The 23,586-nt window shown below is 44.8% G+C and overlaps 1 protein-coding gene across 5 annotated transcripts in view; it reads right to left on the reverse strand.

Moving 5' to 3' along the window:
- Nucleotides 1-23,586, reverse strand: part of LOC139273030 (CAP-Gly domain-containing linker protein 4-like) — a 372,964-nt gene that overhangs the window by 276,264 nt on the left and 73,114 nt on the right. For all 5 annotated transcript variants that reach the window (XM_070889311.1, XM_070889307.1, XM_070889309.1 and 2 more), the window contains exon 7: nucleotides 3,078-3,314. In XM_070889311.1, the coding sequence (XP_070745412.1) occupies nucleotides 3,078-3,314 (237 nt within the window). The remainder of the gene's footprint in view (nucleotides 1-3,077; nucleotides 3,315-23,586) is intronic.

The following is a 23,586-nucleotide window of genomic DNA, read 5'->3' on the forward strand; positions in this document are numbered from 1 at the left end:
CCTCGAAATCAAGGAAGACGTGCTTCCACTCTAAAAGTGAGTTCTTAGGTGACTGAACAGTCCAATACGGGAATTGCAGTCTCTGTCACAGGTGGGACAGACAGTGGTTGAAGGAAAGGGTGGGTGGGGAGTCTGGTTTGCCGCACGTTCCTTCCGCTGCCTGCGCTTGCTTTCTGCATGCTCTTGGCGACGAGACTCGAGGTGCTCAGCATCCTCCCGGATGCTCTTCCTCCACTTAGGGCAGTCTCTGGCCAGGGACTCCCATGTGTCAGTGGGGATGTTGCATTTTATCAAGGAGACTTTGAGGGTGTCCTTGAAACATTTCCTCTGCCCACCTGGGGCTCGCCTGCCATGTAGGAGTTACAATTAGAGCGCTTGCTTTGGGAGTCCTGTGTCAGGCATGCGAACAATGTGGCCCGCCCAACGGAGCTGGTCGAGTGTGGTCAGTGCTTCGATGCTGGGGATTTTGTACTGATCGAGAACACAGACGTTGGTGCGTCTGTCCTCCCAGGGGATTTGCAGGATTTTGCGGAGACATCGTTGGTGCTATTTCTCCAACGATTTGAGGTGTCTACTGTATATGGTCCATGTCTCTGAGTCATACAGGAGGACAAGTATCACTGCAGCCCTGTAGACCATGAGCTTGGTGCCAGATTTGAGGGCCTGATCTTCGAAAACTCTCCTCCTCAGGCGGCCGAAAGCTGCGCTGGCGCACTGGAGGCGGTGTTGAACCTCGTTATCGATGTCTACCCTTGCTGATAATAGGCTCCCAAGGTATAGAAAGTGGTCCACGTTTTCCAGGGCCGTGCCATGGATCTTGATGACTGGGGGACAGTGCTGTGTGGTGGGGACAGGCTGGTGGAGGATCTTTGTCTTATGGATGTTTAGTGTAAGGCCCATGCTTTTGTACACCTCAGTGAAGATGTTGACTATGACTTGGAGTTCAGTCTCTGAATGTGTGCAGAAGCAAGCGGCGTCCGCGTACTGTAGCTCGACGACAGAGGATGGGACGGTCTTGGATCTGGCCTGGAGACAACTAATATGGCTGATGTGCATTCACCATCCTTTCGTGGCCATGCCAAGAGGTCAGAGTCAGAGAAGTGGCGGGTACGGTGGGGTATTTGAGCTGGAGGAGTTTACAGAGATAGAGAGGCGCAAGGCAATGAAGGGATTTAAACTCAGGATCATCATTTAAATTTGAGGCGTTGAGAGACTAGAATGTCGGTCAGCTAGGATAGGGGTGATAGGTGAATAGGAATTGATGAGGGATAGGATATGAGCAGCAGAGTTTTGGATGAGTTAAAGTTTTCAGAGGGCAGAGGATGGGAGGCCAGCTGAGAGGGCATTGAAATAGTCGAATCTAGAGGTGACACAGGCATGGACGTGGGTTCCAGTAGCAGTTAGGCTGAAGTGGGGTGAAGCAGGCGTTATTACGGAAGTGGAAGTAGGCAGGCTTTGTGATGGAGAGGATAGAGAATCGGAAACTCAGCTCAGGTTTGAATAAGGCACCAAGGTTGCAACCAGTCTGGTTCAGCCCGAGACAGTGGCTGGGGATGGGAAAGGCTATGGAATTTATGGTGGAGTTAGAAGTCGTTGGATTCGGTCTTAACTAATGTTTAGCTCGAGAAAACTGTGACAAATCCAAGAATGCATATTGCACAAGCAGTTTAACATAGGTAGTGTAGGACTCGAGAGAGAGAGAGGTGGTGAAAGGTAGAGGCGTGTGTCATCAGTATGCATGTGAAAGATGACCCCATGTGTCAAGATATCGCTAAGGGGCAGCAAGCCATTGTTGGAGATGCTCTGGTCACAATCAGGTAGGTAAGAGTGGAACCAATTGAGGGTATTCCCACTAAACTAAGTAATGGATTAGACATGCTGGAGGAGGATGGGGTGGTTGACTATGTCAAAGGCTGCAGAAAGATGATGGGGGGTAATGTCAGTCACAACAAATGGAATTTGAGATTTGGTTACTGCTGTTTTGGTGCTCTGGCAGGGGCTGAAATCTGATTGGAGAGATTCAAACACGGAATTGCGAGAAAGACAAGTACAGATTTGGGAGGCAACATCGCGTTCGATGGCCATGGAGAGGAAAGCAAGGTTGGAAATTGGCAGGGAGATTGCAGGACAGAGGAGTCACGGGTGTTTTTTTTGAGGGGGTTGATGATGGAAGTTTTGAAAGGAGGTGGGTCTCATGGACGAGATGTTCTTGGAGATTTAAAAAAAGTTATGGGGTTGGAACAAGATGAGGTACTCAAAAGGAGTAGAAGGTGCCATGGGGGAGGGGGAAGAGAACGTGGTGTACCTTGGTGATAAGGGCAAACTGAGAACATGCATACAATGATGCACCTTAGTAGCATCTTCTCCTTTGTAAAGTACCCCATCCAATGACCAACCGAACACTTATCCAATATATCTGTATACTGACTTAAGATAAGTTTGGAATTTCTACATAATTGTGAGTAGGCCTCAGTGATCTCCTTGTTTTACACCACACTGACTTACTTGCTGTCAAATAAAAACTATGGATATTAAAACTACTTACATATTTAATAATTTTTGAAAACTTCTAAAATCAGGGAATTGTGAACAATGTCTAGAGCAAAAATATAATATTGCAACAATTGTGATATCAAGAGTTACTAGCTGGAATAAAACATTTTGCTACAGGAAGATTTGTTTTGACCATCATTTTTTATTTATCATTAGAATTTGGATATTATGATATTTTCAAGTCTTGCATTTTAATTCGCATTTTAGGATACAAATTGCTTATTTCTTTTAACAATATTGTCCAAAATTCATGCCTGACTTTTATTTCTATTGATGTAATATTTTTATTCATGTACTGATATTACAGTGGTAATCAGGATCACAGACAGACAGACACAGACTGACAGACAAGATTATTGTGATAGAGAATCCTTACAGATCTCACTAAAATGACAAATGTTATACAAAAGCACACATATAGCAGCGAAAATTTTACTGTTTATGCTACTGTCAGTAAAAGCAGTCAGTAAGCACAAGGGGTCCATGAATGCATTAATCTATCCTCATACTTATTCATTATTTACCTTTTGCCCTGCAATCATCACTCTCTCTCCCAGCTTCAGGCCTAGTGACATCAGTAGTGCCTTCCCTGAGACGTGATCATAGTTTGTCAACATGGCCTTGGATATATCACATGTCAGCGGTAATGTGTCCAGGAGCATCTGCTTCAGTTCTTTGGCAACTGCTGCTGCCTCTGCCATCTCCAGGGGCATATCCAAGGGGTCAGGGACAATATCGACTGGCATCTGCCCTTTATCATTCTGTCAGGAAGAGAAAGGGGTTATTAATATCTGTAACTAGTAAAATTATAGACATTTTCCTTTCAAATACTGAATTTTGTTTATAGCTGTTAAAATCACAAGTATATTCCACAGGTCAGTTGCTTTTTTCAAATATAAAACTGATATGTGGTGCCAAAATTCGAATGGTATTCCCTCTGTAGGTAAATTGAATCAGACCCACTGTACTGATTAGATGAACAGTAAAAAACTGTTTGATAACCTATTGGGTTAAGGTTGCTTAAGCAGCTCCAAAAGAACACCTCATTCGTGTAATGTGGCTGTGTTTACAGAACTGTTCCTCAGGTAGAATGAGAATTTCAAGATTGCGTGTTAAAATCGGCTATACACAGCATGAGCACTCACCAAGTAAAATGTTCTGCCTACTCTGTTGCCAGTTGTAGCATTGTTCATGTGCCACATCTTTCACCAGACAGCTCTAAAGCCTGAATACAGTGAAAATTGCCAGAAAATAATAAAATCAGCATGATAACCGGAATTGTGAGAGCCATGTAAAAAAAAATGAATAAAGTACATGGCAAAAATGGATGACTCACAGAACAAACATTTGATAAGCGGCACGGAATTATTTGGAAAGCAGAAGTTTTTCAGACCCAAGGAAGTGTAGGAAGACATCTAGATCTGTGAATAATAACTGTACTATCCCAAAGTAACTGACCTCAAGAGCCACAATACCTATCCCTCCACCCCAACGAGCGCCAGAATGCATGGAACAGACAACAATTTGTCTGTTCCATAACGTAGTAAAACATCACAAGGCCCTTCACAGCAATGTTGTCAGACAAAATTTGACACCGAGCCACTGAGGAGATAAGCTTGATCGCAGTGATAGGTTTTAAGGAGAGTCTTAAAGAAGGTGAGAGGTAGCAAGGTAGAGAGACTTAGGGAGGGAATTCATAGCTTAGAATGTGTAACTTCAGTAAGCTGGAGATGAAGGTGATCTGTAATGGCAGGAAATCAGTAAGTGGTAAACATCAAAAACAATAATCTAGAAGGCAGACGAATCATTAACATTGCCATGAGAGATCTACCAGCAGTATTAAAAAATATTTTAATTATCTTTAGGAAGATTGCAACAATTTTATAACTAATTAGGCCCATTGTGAGGATCTGCTAATTAGGGTCTTGTACCAAAAGCTGCTTCAATGATGTAAGTTGCAGATACATTCTAGAAGTGTTCCACTGACTAACCTGGAAGTCAAATCTTCAAACTGGCTTGGATATATCCATGCTAAGAAATGTTAGTATCAGTTTGGTAAAGGATGCCAGTGAACACTTTCTATTTTAAGCAGGCATTGTCAGCATCAACTCACTCCAGGTCACACGAAACAGATTAGTTGGAGTTAAGCTCCCTTTGCTCTACACCAACAAATATGCCTTAAACCCAAACTCAGTAGAGCACCACTACCACACAAGTTTGATTTTTTTCACTGCCAATACCAGCTATTCTTATGCCATTCTGAATAAATAACAAATTGGAGTGAATCATGAGCAATGTGTTCGGAGGGAAACTAGGTTGAGATTGGCCAAGTTCATTTCATGTAGGACCCTTATAGCTGGCACACTACAGAGGCTTCCAGCCCATTATTTTGGCCACGGTTCAAACCCCAAATCTCAGAAGTGGCAGGACCAACCATGGGCCAAAGTTTCGGGCCACGCTGAGAACGGCGCAGCCCCGAGCTGGACGCCTGTTCTTCACGCCCAAAAATGCGCAGGAAAAAACTGTGAAATTCTCCGGCTCCTCGGAGCTCTAAGCCAGCTTAGCGTGGCGCGCAGATCACAGCGGGGGGGCGGAGCCAGACACTCGCGCCGATTCTGTAAGCAGTGGGGGGGCGGGTCTGATTCAAATGAGGCAACGTCGTGCCGGCAACCCTGCGCGTGCGCGTTGGAGTGTGCGCGCACGCGCAGTGTGAAACAAACATTGGCACTCGGCCATTTTTAAAGGGACTGGAGGAAAAGTGAAGATTTGTCTCTTGGACCCCTGGAAAGGCTTGTGATTTAATTTTTGTGTGTGAAGGAGTGCTTTTAGCAGCATTGTTGAATAAATCACCTGCTGAAATCAGTGAGTTCAGCTTTTCACTGCTAAACTTGCAGAGCCGGTGCTACATTGGTGCATGCAAATTAAGGACAGTGTGTTTTGAGAAATAAGAGTGCCAATTCAACTTTGTAATGGATCAACGTCCACCAAGAACAAAGAATTTCTTGCATGAGGAAGTGGAGATATTAGTCAACGTAATTGAGCAGATATGGCAGGAGCTAGATACCAGCAACAGAGGTCGCATAAAAGTGCCACCAAAAGAAATGAAGAAACGCTGGAACCAAGTTGCAGAAGATTACTGCGCAGTGGTGATCACCATGAGATCTGGAAGCCAGTGTAAAAAGAAATGGCGCGACCTTGGTCAAGTAGTTAGTGTAAGTAATATTTCCCATTTTTAATTTAATCGTAATTGTAACCTGGCTATCTATATGTCCCACCTTGTAGACTGACACACTTTGTAAAAAGTTATATTTTACTCTTTGCAGAAGAAATTGGCCCACAACCAAAGGGAGGCAACTCGGACAGGAGGAAGCACACCCAATCTGCATCCACTGACACCCTTGGAACAAAGGGTAGCTGCTATGATGAGTCGCACATGGAGAAAAGCAATCAGTACAGCACAAGCTGGGCCCGCACGCGAGGAAGAGGGTAAGTTCTGAAAATGCATTGTGGCCCTTTAAATCAACCTGCTGCCTAACCTGCTGTGTGAGAGTACTCATGCCACCCATCTGGCCCCCTCCCTTGCTGTTAAACATTTGACTGTTCTGATGTATTTTGCAGAACATGATGATGATGATGTTGATGATAATGATGATGATGATGCTGCTGCTGCCAACCCTGAGGGTACAGAACAAGAACCAGTACAACTAGATGCGGACGAACCAGACTGGATGATGGCAGCGATGACTGAAATGTCTGCAGGGGAGAGCTTCCAAATTAATGTTTATGAGCCCCCATCAAGGGGCATCAGAGTTTCAACCCCTAGCACAGGTCTTGGTTCCATCTTCCATGCTTTCGCTTCCGATGTTGCGGGTCCCAGTGGTGCTACTGGTATAATGCAGCATTCTACAGTCAGTGCACTACCATCCGAGCCTGCGCCTCCCTCTCGCATAGGTTCTGGTTCCACCTACTATGGTTTTGATTCCGACGCTGCGGGTCCCAGTGCTGCTGCTGATATCATGGAGCAGTTTACACCCATTCATCCAACACCCCAGCCCATGGCTCGCACTCGAGTGCTGTCGTCTGGAACACCGAGCGCCCCACCATCCCAGCCCGAACCTCTCTCTCTAGTACTGCCGTCTGGAACACAGAGCGCCCTACCGTTCCAGACCGAGCCTCTCCCTCTAGTTCTGCCATCTGCAACACAGAGCGTCCCACAGTCCCAGCCCGCGCCTCCCTGTGTAGTGGTGCCGCTTGCAACACCGAGTGTCCCACCGTCCGTGCCCGCACCTCCCAGTGTAGTGGTGCCACAAGGCAGACCCAGACAGAGAAGGAGATTGGAGACACGCTCTCCTGAGATGCAGCGTGCAACAGATGCGGCTCAGGTTGTGGCATTGGGTATGGAGACCAATGAGCTTACACGATCACTCATCGGTGGCGTCAGTGCAGTGGGTGAAGAGGTGATGGTCCTGACGGGAGAAATAGCAGTAATGACACGGGAACTTAGGGAGGGAATGTCCGAGGGAGTGCAATCGACGGCACAGGCCGTCAGGGAGGGCATGCAAGTGTCGGCACAGGCCATCAGGGAGGGCCTGGTTGAGGTAGCTGCTGCAATAAGGGCACACAGCCCGGCCAATCAAATGACACCCCCATGAAGAAGTGAACATTCACTGAGATATGGATGAGACATGGTTGCAGCCTTTCTTTGCTGCCTTTGTTCTTGTTCTTGATGTAGCTGTAGTAGCGTTTTTCAAATTGAAATTGTTTTGTAAGTTTTGTAACTTTACAACTTATAAGGGATCTTATGGTTTTTAAGTGATCTTATAGTGTAAATGCTCTCACATTTTGTATTTTATTTAATTTTGCATCTAAAAAGTGATCCTGAAGTTTAAGTGTTCTTCAGAGTGTAAGATTTTTCACATTGCGATTGTTTTGTAACTTTTGTAACTTTACAAGTTTTTAAGTGATCTGCAAGAGTCATATTAAAAAGTATAGTTTGATACAACAAATATTTTATTACAGTGACGTTAACTTTTCAATAAAATATTTTTTCATTAAAACTGTTTCATGTTCCATTAACACAACACAATGTAGGAACAACTGCAAAGAATAAACATGTCCATGCGCAAAAGTGGTCGCAGAGCCCTCAGGCATCAGTAGTTGAAGTGTTCACAGATGAGCTGCTGGCGCAGGGCTCGAGCAATCGTTAAAGGGGCACGATGGACGGCTCCTCCTCCGACCTCGTGCTCCAGCATCAGGCACTTGCATGCTTTCCTGATCGTCGTAATCATCCACATCCTGCTGTTCCATAATATTATCATGCACTGGACCCTCACGTAGGTCTTCTGGTTCCACTACCAGCTCCGGCTGCCTCATGATGGCTAAGTTATGAAGCATGCAGCACACAACAGTGAAGTGACTGACAATCTGAGGAGAGTATAGCAACTGTCCTCCAGGAAGGTCCAGGCATCGGAATCGCTGTTTCAATATGCCAATGGTCCTCTCAATGATGCTGCGCGTTGCAATGTGCGCCATGTTGTATTGACGGTCAGCTTCTGTCCGTGTCATGCGTAGGGGCGTCATGAGCCAGGTGGTCAGGCCGTACCCTTTGTCTCCCAGTAGCCAGCTCTGCCCTTCTGGCTGCTGCTCAAACATGTCAGATATAACGCTGTTGCGTAGGATGAACGCATCATGGGTGCTGCCAGGGTATCTCGCATCGACTGACATGATGCACTGCTTGTCGTCACACACGAGCTGCACATTGATAGAGTGGAAACCTTTCTTATTTCAGTACTACTCAGAATCCTCCACAGGTGCTCACAAGGCTATGTGGGTACAATCAATGCAGCCCTGTACCTTTGGGAAGCCGGCAATCCTGAAGAAGCCCACAGCCCTCTCATGGATCGCTTGTGCGGTCATTGGGAAATTGATAAGTTATTCCTTCGCGCATACAGTGCAGCCGTGACCTGGTAAACGCACGCATGTATTGCACGTTGAGAGATGGCACACACATCTCCAGTTGTAGCCTGAAACGATCCCGAGGCATAGAAAGTGCAGCTGTTACCTTCACTGCAACAGATAGGGCAGTTGGCGTTCTGCTTCTGGGCTGCAAATCTGCTCTCAGCATATCACAGATCTCAGCGAGAACTTCTCTGTGGAAACGTAACCTTTTGACACAATCAGCCTCGCTCATGTCCAGGTACGAGCGAATGGCTCGATATTGTCGACGTGGGTAAGATCTCCTGCCCATCAACCTACGGGCTACGACGTTCCGGGTGCGGTGAGCTCTAATCAATTCTCTCCTATGCAGTGAATTGATGGCGAACCATTGCATAATACGTGGTGTTGACAATGCAGCACCCATTCTGCAAATTTAAGTTTAAAACTGTCTATGTGGCTGCCTCTCCCTGTCCCTGACCAAATGGCCTCAGTCCCCCTTCACAGCTCGAAGGCTGCTTGATTACATAGAAACATAGAAAATAGGTGCAGAAGTAGGCCATTCGTCCCTTCGAGCCTGCACCGCCATTCAACAAGACCATGGCTGATCACCCACCCCAGCACCTCCCCCCCACACCCCCCGACCCGCAAGGACCACATCCAACTCCCTCCCGAACACATCCAATGAACTGGCAACAACAACTCTCCGCGGCAGGGAACCCCACAGGCCAACAACTCCCCGAGTGAAGAAGTCTCTCCCAATCCCAGCCCCAAACAGCCCACCCCCCACCCCAAGAGCATGCAATCCCCTCCCAGCTCCGGACCCACCCAACACCGGGAACACTCCCTCCGCACCCAACCCGCCCTGTCCCATCAGAATCCTTCCCAAATGCGGAACACCCCCGATTGCTGTGTATTTGCCTGCCGTCCAGTCACTGACGATGCCCCTATCCCGTGGCCAAATGACCCCAGTCCCCTCACAGCTCAAAGGCTGCTTGCTGTATCTTCGGCTGCCGTCGAACCACTGACGCCGCCCCTATCGCGTGGCCGAATGGCCTCAACCCCCTTCGCAGCTCGAAGGCTGCGTGCGTTTTGCTTCTTCGGCTGCCGGTCAGCCACTGACGCAGCCCCTATCGCATGGACGAATGGCCTCAACCACCTTCGAAGGCTGCATGCGTGTTGCTTCTTCGGCTGCCGGCCAGCCACTGACGGAAGGAAGGCCTGCCTGAAGCACCGCAGCTCGAAGGCTGCTTGCTGCTGCTGTTGGGGCTGCCATCGAAACACTGACGCCACCACTGCCTGTCTCCAACATGAAAGGCCTGTCTGAAGCATAGCAGCTCGAAGGCTGCTGCTGTTTCACGCAGGTAGGAACATGGATTATTTTATCTTTTCTTTGCTTATAAATTTTTATTCAGATTGGATCTTTATTTGTATAAGTATGACTGCTGAATGATTGTAGAATTTAATGACTTCCCTACCACCCCCCCTCTCTCCCTACGCCTAATTTGTAACCTACGCCTGATTTTCTAAGTGTAGGCAAGATTTTTTCGAGCGTACAAAAATCTTCACTTACTCCATTCTAAGTTAGTTTGAAGTAAGTTTTCACTGCCGAAACTTTGAAAACAGGCGTAAGTGGCCGGACACGCCCCCTTTTGAAAAAAAATTCTGTTCCAAAGTGAAACTGTTCTAACTGACTAGAACTGGAGCAAACTAAATGCCGAGAATTGCAAATTCTAAGATACTCCATTCTAAACCAGTTGCTCCAAAAAAACAGGAGCAACTCAGGCCGAAACTTGGCCCCCATGTGTGGACCCTCTGAATAGACTGTGGAACAGATATTGGGGGTGATATTCTTCTTGGGTGGGAGCACAAAACGGGCGACAGTACATCAGCAAGCGGATTGTAGAACAGGCTGCCAATGCGCTATCACCCACTTTGTGCTACCGTGAAAAATGAAAGACAGCCCCCATTTACTTATACTGAGGTGAATATTAGTAATTCACCGATGCGATACCCCAACTTTCTCTTTGTCAGCGGAACAAAACTATTTTCACAGGTGTTTTTTGGAAAAAAAAGTAAGCATAATTAAAATTTTCCACACTTTACAGAATAGTTAAAAAATAAAATAAAACTAATTATTATATTACTGCATTTTCCCATGTATATTTAACAAAGACTTTTTAAGCACAGACATGAAATTATGCCAATCTTTACCAAAAGAAATATCCAGTTCTGACAATTTGGACACTTTCAACAAATTGTAATCCTTTTTTTAAATTGCAAACCTCAATGGGATGTTGTTTAAAAATTAATGCAAACACTTATGTCTACTAAGCTTAGCACAAGCAGTTCTGCAAGTTTTACATAGAATAAAAGATAATGAGGAGATTATGCAATGTCTTTCGTGAAGCACATGTTCTATAGCCATATATGCGCAAATATTTTAGCTTATTGTAGTTCAAATATCACAAATGCATAAAAGGAAATATGTACATAAGAGGCTACATTATTTTCATAGAATCATAGAAATTTACAGCACAGAAAGAGAGCATTTGACCCATCATGTTTGTGCCAACCAAAAAAAGAGTTATCCAGCCTAATCACACTTTCTAGCGCTTGGTCCGTAGTCCAGTAGGTTATGGCACTTCAAGTACTTTTTAAATGTGATGAGGGTTTCTGCCTGTACCACCCTTTCAGGTAGTAAGTTCCTGACCCCCACCCTCTGTCAGTGTCAGCTGTGGCTCAATGAGTAGCACTCTCGCCTCGTAAGTCAGAAGATTTGTGGGTTAAAGTCCAACTCCAGGGACTTGAGTACAAAAATCTAGGCTGACACTCCAGTGCAGTGCTGAGGGGGCGCTGTACTGTCGGAGGTGACATCTTTCGGGTGAGACGTTGTTGTAGGAGGTAGGCACCTTTAGAATATACCAGAATACTAGGCATTAGGCACCTGCTAGATATATCTAAACGCATATAAGTTTAAAGTGGCCACACATAAAATGGCTGCCCAGGCATAATGGGAAATCAGGTAGTCAAGCTGTGAACTGTTGAATGTTCAATGACCGAGCAATAACCCTGTGAGGCCCACTATAGGAATGCCTTGGATGCAGGATAAGAATAATGAGGAGAGAACCCATCTCCCGTATTCAAGGCCATAAACCAATTAATTCCCCAGGAAGAAAGAGATAAGAGAACCCATCTCCTGTAAACAAGGTTAGAAACCAATTATTTCTCCAAGAAGAAAGAACTAGTGAGAGAACCTATATCAATCAGCCCAAGCTGACAAGAGACGAACACATGGTTCCTGAGACATAAGGGGAATTCTATTGGGTTAAAAGAACCTATATGTAATCTATAATCGTTGTGATTGGCTTGCGTCCAGCCGTGATGGGCTGTGTAACTGTAGTAAACTGTTTGTAACTGTTGTGAAACATATAAAAGTGAATGTAACCCTTTGTTCTGTGGAGAGAAGCCTGGACTCAGTCTTATGATTTCCTCCCCGCTAAGCGTAATAAAGGCCGCATCAGCATTGGAACCGACTCTGAGTGTTGAGTGATTCTTCTGAGAAAACACTAACGCTAACAACGTTAAACTGAAGCCCCGTCTGCTCTCTCAGGTGGATGCAAACGATCACATGGCACTATTTTGAAGAAGAGCAGGGGAGTTATCCCCAGTGCCCTGGCCAATATTTATCCCTCAATCAACATAACAAAAACAGATTATCTGGTCATTATCACATTGCTGTTTGTGGGAACTTGCTGTGCTCAAATTGGCTGCCACGTTTCCGATATTACAACAGTGACTACACTCCAAAAGTACATCATTGGCTGTAAAGCGCTTTGAGATGTCCGCTGGGCATGAAAGGTGCTATATAAATGCAAGTCTGTCTTTTTTCTTTCTCTGGGTGAAAAAAGTTCTCCTCAACTCCCCTCTAATCCTTCTACCAATTACTTTAAATCTATGCCACCTGGTTATTGATCTCTCTTCTGAGGGAACTAGCTCCTTCCTATCCACTCTAGGCCCCTCATAATTTTATACATCTCCATTAAGTCTTCACTCAGTCTCCTCTGTTCCAAAGGAAACAACCCCAGCCTATCCAATCTTGCCAGTCCTCGGAAACCCAGCAGCTGAAGGGAGGCAAGGACAGTTTTGGGGGAAAAGTAAGTGTCTTTACAGCACTGCACTGCTTGTGGGCCAGAAGGAGCAGGAGTGCTTCCCCCCGCTCCCCGGCCCCCTATGCTCTCCCCCCCAACTCATATAAAGATTATCGGGATCAGACATCCCGGGATGCACTAGGGCTGTTTCTCTCTGTACAGATACTGCCTGACCTGCTGAGTATTTCCAGCATTTTCTGTTTTAAGTTCAGATTTCCAGCATCCGCAGTATTTTGACTCTGTAGAACAGGATGATTCCTGACCTGCTGGTAATGAGGAAACGTTAGGCTAAGAAAAATAAGAACATAAATGTCAAGGATAAGGAAAAACGCAATTAGCCAAAGTTTATTCTTCCAGCACCCTAATTCTTCCACTATAAATATCCGGCAGCATTTAACTTAACTAACTTTTTTACACCTTGTCTGGCGAGTAGCAGAAGCAAATTATACATTTCTCTTTCACTCATTTAGATTTATATCCTATGCTCTCTTACTTTAAAGAATACTCTGGGTCTAGCTTGAGTATTTAACATTGTATATACCTCAAAGGTTCTCCACCACGACCCCCTCACCCTTTACTGCCTACCTCCTAAATTAGACAGTTTGAGTTTCATAGAATCTCAGCTGATGGTATCTGATAGTAGTCTTGGAAGAAGAATGGCACCCCACTTTGATGTTACAGTAGAAACATTGCTATAGGAAATCCAGCTGAAGAGGAATGTGCTGTTTCCCCAAGACGGCAATCTAGTGCCAAAAACAGTGGGGAATGGTGGCTAATGTGCTGAATACAACCTGCACTGTTTAAAGGACACTGGTACAAGTTAAACCTCCCTTATCCGGCACCCTCGGGACCTGACTTGTTCTAAATGAGGGATTTTGCCGGATGAGGGGAGGTCACATGTTTGGGTGGACTGCGTCTTTAAGTGCTGTTGCTGGGCTGGGCTGGGCTGCGGTCTATGCATGTATGCACTGACTGGCTGGAATGACTGTCAGTCAGCCAGTCAGTGTGCAGAGGGCTGAGAAGAGTCGGCGGGCCAGCGGGCTCCGAAGAGTCGGTGGGCCACGAAGCTACGGCCCAACCCCCCGGAGGGAGTGTTGTGGGGAGGAGCAGCCGGCCCGAGGGCTGTGGCTGCAGGAGTTCCAGCAGGGCGATAAGGAGGAGGCAGCCGATCGAGGAGAAAGATTATATTGGTGAGTAGGATTTTGACCAGCCGCGTTCTACGCATGCACCACCCGGCGGCCGGGAATGGTTCTGGACGAATGGTGGTGCTGGATAAGGGAGTCCCGAATAAGAGAGGTTCAACCTGTAATAGCAATTTAAATAACCTATTTAAATAACATCGACACATATATTTATGTTGTTGGCAAAGGTGCTCTGTGCTGCTGCTTCCCCAGCTCCCTGTAGCTGCTCATCAGATCGCGGGTGTGCGCGCGCACGCACATACGGTGCGGATACTGCAGAGAGGTCATGAATCTCGTTTCCCAGAATCCATCTCTCGAGTTGCTGTGCATCAGCAAATAATAAATACCTCACAACTGCTGCTGGGGAAACAAGCATTCACTTGCACTACATTGCAGAAAATAATGTAGAAGCTGAATACTGATTGAGTGAAAACTTTTGTGGTTTATGCATTCCTATTTGCCGGAGCTGTATGCATGCCGTCATGATGCCCTTTACTTTTGAGAGTACAATCTCTGGAAAAAAAAATTAAGCTCTCTCTGCTGTTGCTGTCACAATAATGTAATCGTTTGTTCTTTAAAACAATGCACCAATGACTTATTTTATGCAGCACTGCACTGTAAACTAACTGGTAATACTGATGTTTTCAGTTGCACCCAAAAAAGAACCAGAGGCAAAAAAAATTAAGGCAGCTGTCATCTTCACTGCCGCTGGTAGTGCTATGCTGCAATTGCCAGAAGTTAGGTTGTAGTTCGCCATGTTGCATGTTGCACAACTCCATCATCACGTCCCTTGTGAATCAGAGCCTCCAAAGTCAGGTCCAGATATTGTGTCATGCCAGATAAATTCAGATGGCAAGGTATCTGCAGTTAGGAATCAACGTACTCTAATGTCACTTCCAAAAGTTCTATCTCATCCTCCTGCTTCTCTTTCCCCAAGTAACAAGAAAGAAATATGGATCGTGGCTTAATGACCTCAGGACATCCTAAAGTGCTTCACAGCCAATGAATGCAAATAAAGTGGGACATGGAACCCCACCATTATACCAGAAGGAATTGTGATTGCTGAAAAATGGCCTCCAATGTAACCTTACAAATCTCCTGGTCCTACGCAGTATAGCCCAACTGCCCAAATTAATGTAAACACTATATTCAAGTAAAACCACGAACAACTGCATATAAAATTATATTTCTATCTCCTCCTCTAATGATCTAGCGATCTCAGGAACCACCTAAGAACAGGTAATGGCAATTTTTTTTTTCTTGCATATCTTGCAACAAGTGATAATGAAGGAAAATTAAGCAGGATGTGTTGTGACATCACCAACGCGTCACTTTAATGACATTTAAATGTGTGCGCCTCTTTCAGGTGGAATCTATTTTTTATATCCGTAATGTGCTCAAAAGTGAAGGGAAATTGTCATGCAGCATTTTCCTCTTCTAAATCATTCTGTTTCTTAAATTAATGCTCTAATATAGCAATGGTTTCCAAACTGTGGTTACAGACCTTGAGGGATATGCAAGGGGTTCCCAAGGGTTTCACAAGTTCACTGGTTTCAAGATCACATTTAAATTATGAATTCAAAAGTTGGAGACTCAATAATGCACACACATTTAACTCAGCTTGCTGACTCTTCAAAATCATAGGGGGTAATTTTAACCTTTCCCACCCAGTGAGAAATGTATGGGCGGGTAACTTACGGGATTGGGTCAACCACTGTTTTACATCTGCCCACTTTTACTCCATTGCGGTCTCCCTCCCGCTTCACTATCTTTTTTTCAATTTCTGCTTTCTCTAACTTTCATTTTTAGCTCTTTAATTTTTCACTCTTCCACTGTCCTCCTTCATTTCTTGTTCTTTATGGTTCTCCTCCACTTCTTCCTTACTTTCACTTACATCCCTTACCTCCACCTCTCCTTTGCACCTCTCACACTCTCTATGTTTCATCGGTCCAGGAAGCACTTAGGCAGGTAGTGAACTAGGAGGCACTTGGGGCCAGTGGGTAAATGAGTGGAACAGGAAGCAATCTATGCAGGTGGGCCAGGAATCACTTAGGCTGAACATGCAGTGGGCTAAGCATTCAGTACACTTGAATAGGCAATGGGCTGGGAAGCAGGACAGCAAGCAAGTAGACCTGCAAGTACTTGGGGCAACAGGTGCATGGGCCAGGAAGCACTTTTGATTCACTGAATGAGAATGCAGGCGAGCAAGAAATAATCAGAATGAGCAGGCAGGAAATCTATGTAGTTGGGCCTAGCCCCACCCAACTTATATTGTTCTCCTTGTGCTGGTTTTCTCATCAGCTGTATCTGGACTATGTGGTTGCATAATTCATTTGACTAGCAAAGTTATCGAGGAGGTAGGGGCAGTGTCCATTTATTCTATTGCTGACCAGGTTTATTAAGAATACAGAGGGGCCTGAACATTGAGTTAAAAACCAAACAACAATCTTCCTGAGAGAGGATGAGGCATGTGACTGGAGAAGTTGAGTCGGTCTCTGACTACTTTAATAAACAACTTCCTAGAACATAGTTATTTCTACTACTTACACCAGGATGCAGTTCTGATATTTTTATATCAAAAAAAATTCAGTTACCTCACAGACTCTGCACTTTTCTATCATTGGATAGAGATTAGATGCAACTTACAAAAACAAGTCCTGGTTCACTGCATGAATGTTGATCAGACTCAGGAGGGAAGAACTATTAACTTGAATTTTGGAGCCAAAGTGAAGGAGAAGGGGGCTGATGTGACTGATGTGGAATGTAGCCAATCCAGGAGAGCCAAAACATTAAAACACTGTCAATAAAGTCCAACCTAATAATTCAAGTTGCAGTAAAGTACTCCAAATCAATCCTCAATTTCCTGCCACAGCAAAAAACAATTAACAAAGATTCATAATACGGTACAGTTACAGTCAGAATAAGCATTTTATTCAGATTTTTGTGTTATAAATGTTACTTTTACTGGTAAATTTTCAGCTTGGGGGAAAAATTCATTGAGACAAATGACCAGTAGGCTGGATGGCCTGCTACTGTGTTGGAACATTCTATGATACTAGGATCAGAGTGTCCTTTCCCTAGCCAGAGGGTCTGTAGAAGACCCTTACTGTTAACTCTGTCCACTATCTACTTGTTAATTAAAGAGACGGAAGGGACCATACCCAAAATGTCTTTCCTCTCCACGGATAATGCCTGGCCTGCTGCGCATTTTCACTATTTTCTGTTCTTGTTTCAGATTTACAGCATCCTATTTAATTGTGTCTAGAATATCCAAGCAGTTTACTTAATTTCCAAATTATCTTGAATGTCTATGGCTACCCTTCACCTATGAATATCCTCTACCCATTCATACTGAATTTATCTTCTGGGATTAGCCTTGTTCCTTTAATTCATATATCAGAATGTTCTGCTCTTACAATACCTCCAACTGAAGCATCTTATTCCAAATATCATTGTAGCATTCATGGGGTACGCAGCGAAGGTTCACCAGACTGATTCCCGGGATGGCTGGACTGACATATGAGGAGAGACTGGATCAACTGGGCCTTTACACTTTGGAGTTTAGAAGGATGAGAGGGGATCTCATAGAAATATACAAGATTCTGACGGGATGGGACAGGTTAGATGCGGGTAGATTGTTCCCGATGTTGGGGAAGTCCAGAACCAGGGGACACAGTCTTAGGATAAGGGGTAGGCCATTTAGGACTGAGATGAGGAGAAACTTCTTCACTCAGAGAGTTGTTAATCTGTGGAATTCCCGACTGCAGAGTTGTTGATGCCAGTTCATTGGATATATTCAAGAGGGAGTTAGATATGGCCCTTACGGCTAAGGGGATCAAGGGGTATGGAGAGAAAGCAGGAAAGGGATACTGAGGGAATGATCAGCCATGATCCTATTGAATGGTGGTGCAGGCTCGAAGGGCCAAATGGCCTACTCCTGCACCAATTTTCTATGTTTCTATGTAACCACTAGCAAGTAAGCATGGCTGGGTGATGTGTTGGTTAAGTGTGAATAATACAGTAGGCAGAATTAGAAGCACAGCACCACAGAGTGATGGAATATAGGTCTGTGTCTCCACTAAGTTGCAGTTCTAAATTACACTGCCATGGGGAAGCATCACACTGAAGCCAGGTGGTTCTCCAGTCAGGCAGAAGTAAAGGAAAAGTCATCACCTTGCCTTCATCGAATATCTGCTAATCAAATCAAGAGCAATTATAAACTATAGAAAGAGGTACACAGTTGGTGTGTAGCCCTAAGCCAGGGCTGGGAAAAATAACTTTAAAAAGAAAATAAAACATATTAAAAATTCAACGTACTACAAAAGTTCTGCATTCAAATAATTTATTCATGTCCATTCAATGAGAGTTGGCTGTGTAACATAATTCATCTGAACATAAAAGGATTTTGGCATCTTCTAAAACTCATTAGACAACTTAAGATGGAACCGGGAATCTCTGCATAGTTTCTTTAGCTGTATTTTTTTTTATTCGTTCACAGGATGTGCGTGTCGCTGCCATGTTCAGCATTTATTGCCCATCCCTGGTTGCCTTTGGTGGTGGTGAGCTAGCTTCTTGAACCACTGCAGTCCTATACTACTCTGTGTGAGAGCTTGAATGGTGTGCATATGAATTCAAAGAAAAAAAATGTTTATAGTCTACAGAATAGCTTAGATACATGGTGCGATGTTATAATTTACCCTCAGATTATAAATAAGGCACCTCAATCTTTGGGTATTAAACTTGTTCTGCAGATTAGAACACCACAAAATCATTTTACTAAACCCACAAGATATATGAGAGAGAGAGAGAGACTCAGTGACATGTATAACTGAGCGTTTTTCCTTGCTTACACCTCCAATGTGTTACTGTGAATAGGCACTTCCCCATGTGAAAGAGTAGTAAGAAAATATGATCCAACCAGTTTTTCTCTACAGCCACTGCAGAAATTTGACTGAGCATGAAACACCATTAACATTTGATTTGGACGGCAATTGGAACTGGCCTAGTATAAATAATGAAGAATGATTGATTGCAATCTCACTTCATTTAAAATAAACTTCTCCCCTTCACTTTTGTTTGAAATCGCAAAGCATGAAATTTCAATCATGCAAATAAAAATCCTAATGGAAATCTCCTGCACATTTAAACTGAAGCTGAGCATTTACCATCATGCAGATTTGTTCAGATAATCTTAAAAATGATTTTCTTATTTATTTTAACACTGATTTTATTCCTCCCAGTCATCAATCAGCGTTCTCTATACAAGAAAGGAAACAGGTGACTATCTCCCAGCTCTGTATATTAAGGTGTAAAAAAATCACATTGGGTGACTCAGCTACTGTTTTTATTTTCCTTTTTCTGTGCAGAAGTACTTCGTCTCTAGTCAATGCCTTGAATAGACAGGTCCAGAGCAAGTAAGTTAGTATTTTACATTACATAATATATTAACTTGAGCCAATTCACACTATATTGGGGCAATTCTAATCCTGCTCGCTGAGCAGAAACCGGGCAGGCAGGCAGTTAAAATCGCCCTGGAAACTTGCCTACCGACATCTTATCCCCTTCTCGTAGTCTTCAATTTAACTTGATCTTCTGAGCAGGCAGGAATGACACCTGCTAGAAACCAGCAGGGACCTTCTTTAAATTTGCAGATTGAGCTCCGATTATGTTATCGGGACGTAACTGCTATTTTAGTCAGTGGCCTGAGCAGAAAAGCCATTGCGGCTTTACTGCCAGGCTAATCTAATGATAAGAAGAGTTGGGGCCAGAAGAGGCCCAAATAGGAAGCATTTTTCTGGGGTCCTCTGGGCCTTACAAGCAATGTTTAGGCCTCCCCTGTCCAGGGCTTCCCACCCAACCTAATGCGAGACCATCCCAAAACCCCCGATCCACGAATGCTGAGTCCTCAGCCCCCGCCTGCCTGATATCCACCTCAAGTTAAAGTTGGGGCTCAAATCTGAAGCCACTGATGGATCCAATATGGCAACACAAATACTCACTATTTGTAAACATACTGGGGGTGATTTTCACACCTAAAAATAGTGTGGTAGCAGGGCCAATATTGAGTATTAAATGCTGCTTGTCCACCTGTGCTGATTTTAGAGCGGATTTTGATTTCAACATCCAGAACTTCCGCCTGAAATAGACGAGCGTCTAATAAATATATGCAAATCAGCATCAAAGCATGTTAAGACCCCAATGCAATTTTCATCTCTGGCTGCATTGCTACTGCAAGCTCCGGATCCCATTCACAAGTCGTGATGCGACCATTTCCAGTGACAATTAAAGGGATTCTCAGTTGCTCTCAGGTAAAACCCTGGAAAGTTTTGGAATAGATTTTGCTCGTTTACATTGTGATTTTTGGCTCCATTTCAAAGTGCTTGTCGAACATTCTGAGTTCTTAAGGGGTTTCTGGCCACGCATTTTTCCTACAGGAGGGTCCTTCTGGCAAGAGGAGGAGGAGCAACAGCAGGAGGAAGTTCCAAACAGAGCTGCAGCTGCAGGGAGACCAAATAGAATGAGGCGAGCTCACAGGAATCTTTATCCTCCCAACAGTGTGTGTAGGCACAGGACAACAGACCTGCAGTTTCCTGAGGAGCAGTGCATAAAGCAAGCTTCACTTCTCTAGGGAGGCTATCACAAAGTTGTGCTTACTCCTGCAACAAGACCTGCAACCACGTGCTACAGCTAGCACAATACTGCCTAATGCAGTCAATGTCAGTGCAGCCCTGAACCTTTGGCTCCTTACAGACTGCTACAAAGGTTATCAATCAGTCTGCAGTTTATGCTTGCGTTAAACAGATGACCCTTGTCGCTAGAGCAAACATTTTCATCACTTTTCCCACAAACATCTGTAAGCAGCAGGGTAGGGCTTGAGGTTCAGTGATTGCAGCCTTCCCCTCAGTCCAGGACATCATTGACTGCACCCATGCCTCCCTACTGGCTCCTTCAAAATGACTCCTCTGCCTTCATAAATCACATGGGCTTCCATTCCATCAATGCACAACTGATGTGTAATTGCCAGCAGAGCATCATGCAAGTCCATGCCCACTTTCCCAACTCTTTGACCCTGCACAGCAAGTGAGAGGATAAGAGCTATCCCCGCACGCTTGGCCTGTGACTTCCTCGTCCTCAAGCAACAATTCCAATGCTTCAACGGGTCTGCTGCTTCCTGCAATAGAACCCGTATCGTAGTGGTTTGCTGTATGTGGCATAACTTTGATCTGTAACAGGAACACATAGAACCGCCATTGAATGACAACTGTCAGCCACATGATGTGGGAGAGAATGCTGATGAGAGAAGATGAGACAAGAGGGCTCCAATTGTTGCCTGCAGCCAGCACTCTTCAGCAGTAACTCATTCAAGAGCACTTCAGCTGAACAATCCCTGCTTCCTTGCAGTTACAGTTTTGTCCAACATCTCTCTCAGTCCTTCTACCTTCAAATAAACTGCATTTGTCCAAAGACCAACACTGGTATCCATGTCAACTAACATTGCAGGATCACCAGGTACTACAGGAACATTCTCCACACACAAAGATTTTAAAAAGGATTATAATTTTACAGACTTATACAAATGCTTAACATTAATCATCACTCTGGTGTGAGCCCCTCGGGCCTGTCTTAAGTTCTCTCTTGCCTACTCCAAGACTCCTATGAGCTACTTTCCCTGTGGCTTGAGCATGGGAGATAGAAAGCTGATGTGGCTCAGTCAGCTCGCTTGAGATGCTCATAGTTGGCGACCTTTGGCAGTTTGAGCCCATCCAAGGCAGAGAAGATGGTTGAACCCAGAGCCTGTATGGCCTTAATATGAGCATTCCTGAAAGATTATACTGGTTCTACAGACTCATGCAGGGGTGGGGCAACTGTAGCGTCCACTGAGTTAACCACATGCTCCATGCTTGACTGCAATGTGTCGAGCCATGAGTAGTGGACTTTTCCGCACTCTCCAACATAGTAGAAGCTCCCTAGCAGGCAGCTCAATGCACTGAGCAATTGCACTAACACCTTTCTTTTAAAGGCTCTGTCCTAAACAGAGGACACAAGCTGGCACTCTGGTGAGCTGTTTCATAGTCTGTTGTTTTCACTGTCTCTGCTCCTGCTCACTTGTGCTCAAGTGAATCACCCAGTGTAGACCCCCTCTAAATCAATATCTACACCACTCGAGGTGCCAATGTCTGTGCCGGTGCTTGGAAAGACGAGTGATAGTACATCTTCAAGTGTGGACTCACCCTCAGTCTGTGTGCCTGCAAGCCCCGAGGTGTCTGATAAACTTCAAAAAAGGGAAGAAGGGCAAAGGTTAGTAGAGGTACTCAATAGCTGATGAGTGACAGTGCAATGCATTAACAGATGGTCATGCTGAGTGTGTGAATGGAAGAGTTTAGTGAAAGAGAAAGGTAAGGGAAGATGCCTAAATATCTGCTGTGCTTAACCTCCAGCATAGCCATCTCTCTTCCATTGGTGTCAGTGTCAGTATAGAAGTAGGACCTCATCCTGTTCTCGTACTCTCCCTTCAATTGTGTGCCAGCTACTTCTGCAAGAAGAGTAGAAATAAATTAGCTCTGTTGAAAGGTTTTCAATATGGCTGAGGTAGCTTAGCACTGTCTGCATGATCAGATGAAGAAGCACCAAGTGCGGCGAAGAGGGGAAAAGAGCTGTGAGGGCAATAGCAGCTTTTGAGGATGTGAGTGCAAGCAGCAGGTACAGGTGATTTGAGGAGAAGCATGGGAAGTGAGGGGGAGGGGGGGAACCAAGCGATAATGCTGAGGCTAAAGTACAGTGATGCAAGCCAATGCAGAGAATAAGAGTGTGCCTTACCTTGACAGTCCTGATGAGATCATTCATTTATTTTTTCTGCACTGCAAGTCATGGGAACAATGATTGTCACATTTAATTGCTCTGCCACACCTCTCCACTGCTCCTGAGAAATTTGTCTGGGAAACCGTCGTTCATCTGAGGGAAATTGAACCTCCTTTCTGCTGCTAACTTCCTCTATGGGCACTGCAGTGTCAGCTGTGGATCAGTGAGTTGCACACTCGTCTGAGTCAGAAGGTTATGGGTTCAAGTCCCACTCCAGGAACCTGAGCACATAAATCTAGGTTGACACTCCAGTGCAGTGCTGAGCGAGTGCTGCACTGTCGGAGGTGCCGTCTTTCGGATAAGGCGTTAAACCAAGACTCCGTCTTCCCTCTCAGGTGGACATAAAAGATCCCACAACACTATTTCGAAGAGCAGGGGAGTTTATCCCTGGTGTCCTGGCCAATATTTATCCCTCAATCAACATTAACTAAAAACAGATTATCGGGTCATTATCACACTGATGTTTGTGGAAGCTTGCTGTGCGCAAGTTGGTTGCCGCGCTTCCCACATTACAACAGTGACTACACTTCAAAAGTACTTCATTGGCTGTAGAGTGCTTTTGAGACGTCCGGTGGTCGTGAAAGGCGCCATATAATTGCAAGTCTTTATTTTCTTTCTTCTTGCTGCATCAGAAAATCTGGAAACCCTGATTGAAGGCATGCTACCTGCTGTTCCAGGAAAGCACAGTTCACTATTTACCCTTAATAAATTCACCTCCTCTTCAAGGGCTGCAGGCTACCTTGAAGTAGAGGCCGGCCTATCAGATTTCTCACCCTTCCAATCGACGAACTGTCAATAGGAAGCGAGATTCGTGCTGGCAGCTTGCCAACTGCATTTAAATTCAGTCTGGCCACAAAAATGGCATAGGCCCCCACCAACTGCACTGATCAGACAGAATAAATCCCCCA

Source organism: Pristiophorus japonicus, chromosome 9 (assembly GCF_044704955.1).
Source record: "Pristiophorus japonicus isolate sPriJap1 chromosome 9, sPriJap1.hap1, whole genome shotgun sequence".
Lineage (NCBI taxonomy): Eukaryota > Metazoa > Chordata > Chondrichthyes > Pristiophoridae > Pristiophorus > Pristiophorus japonicus.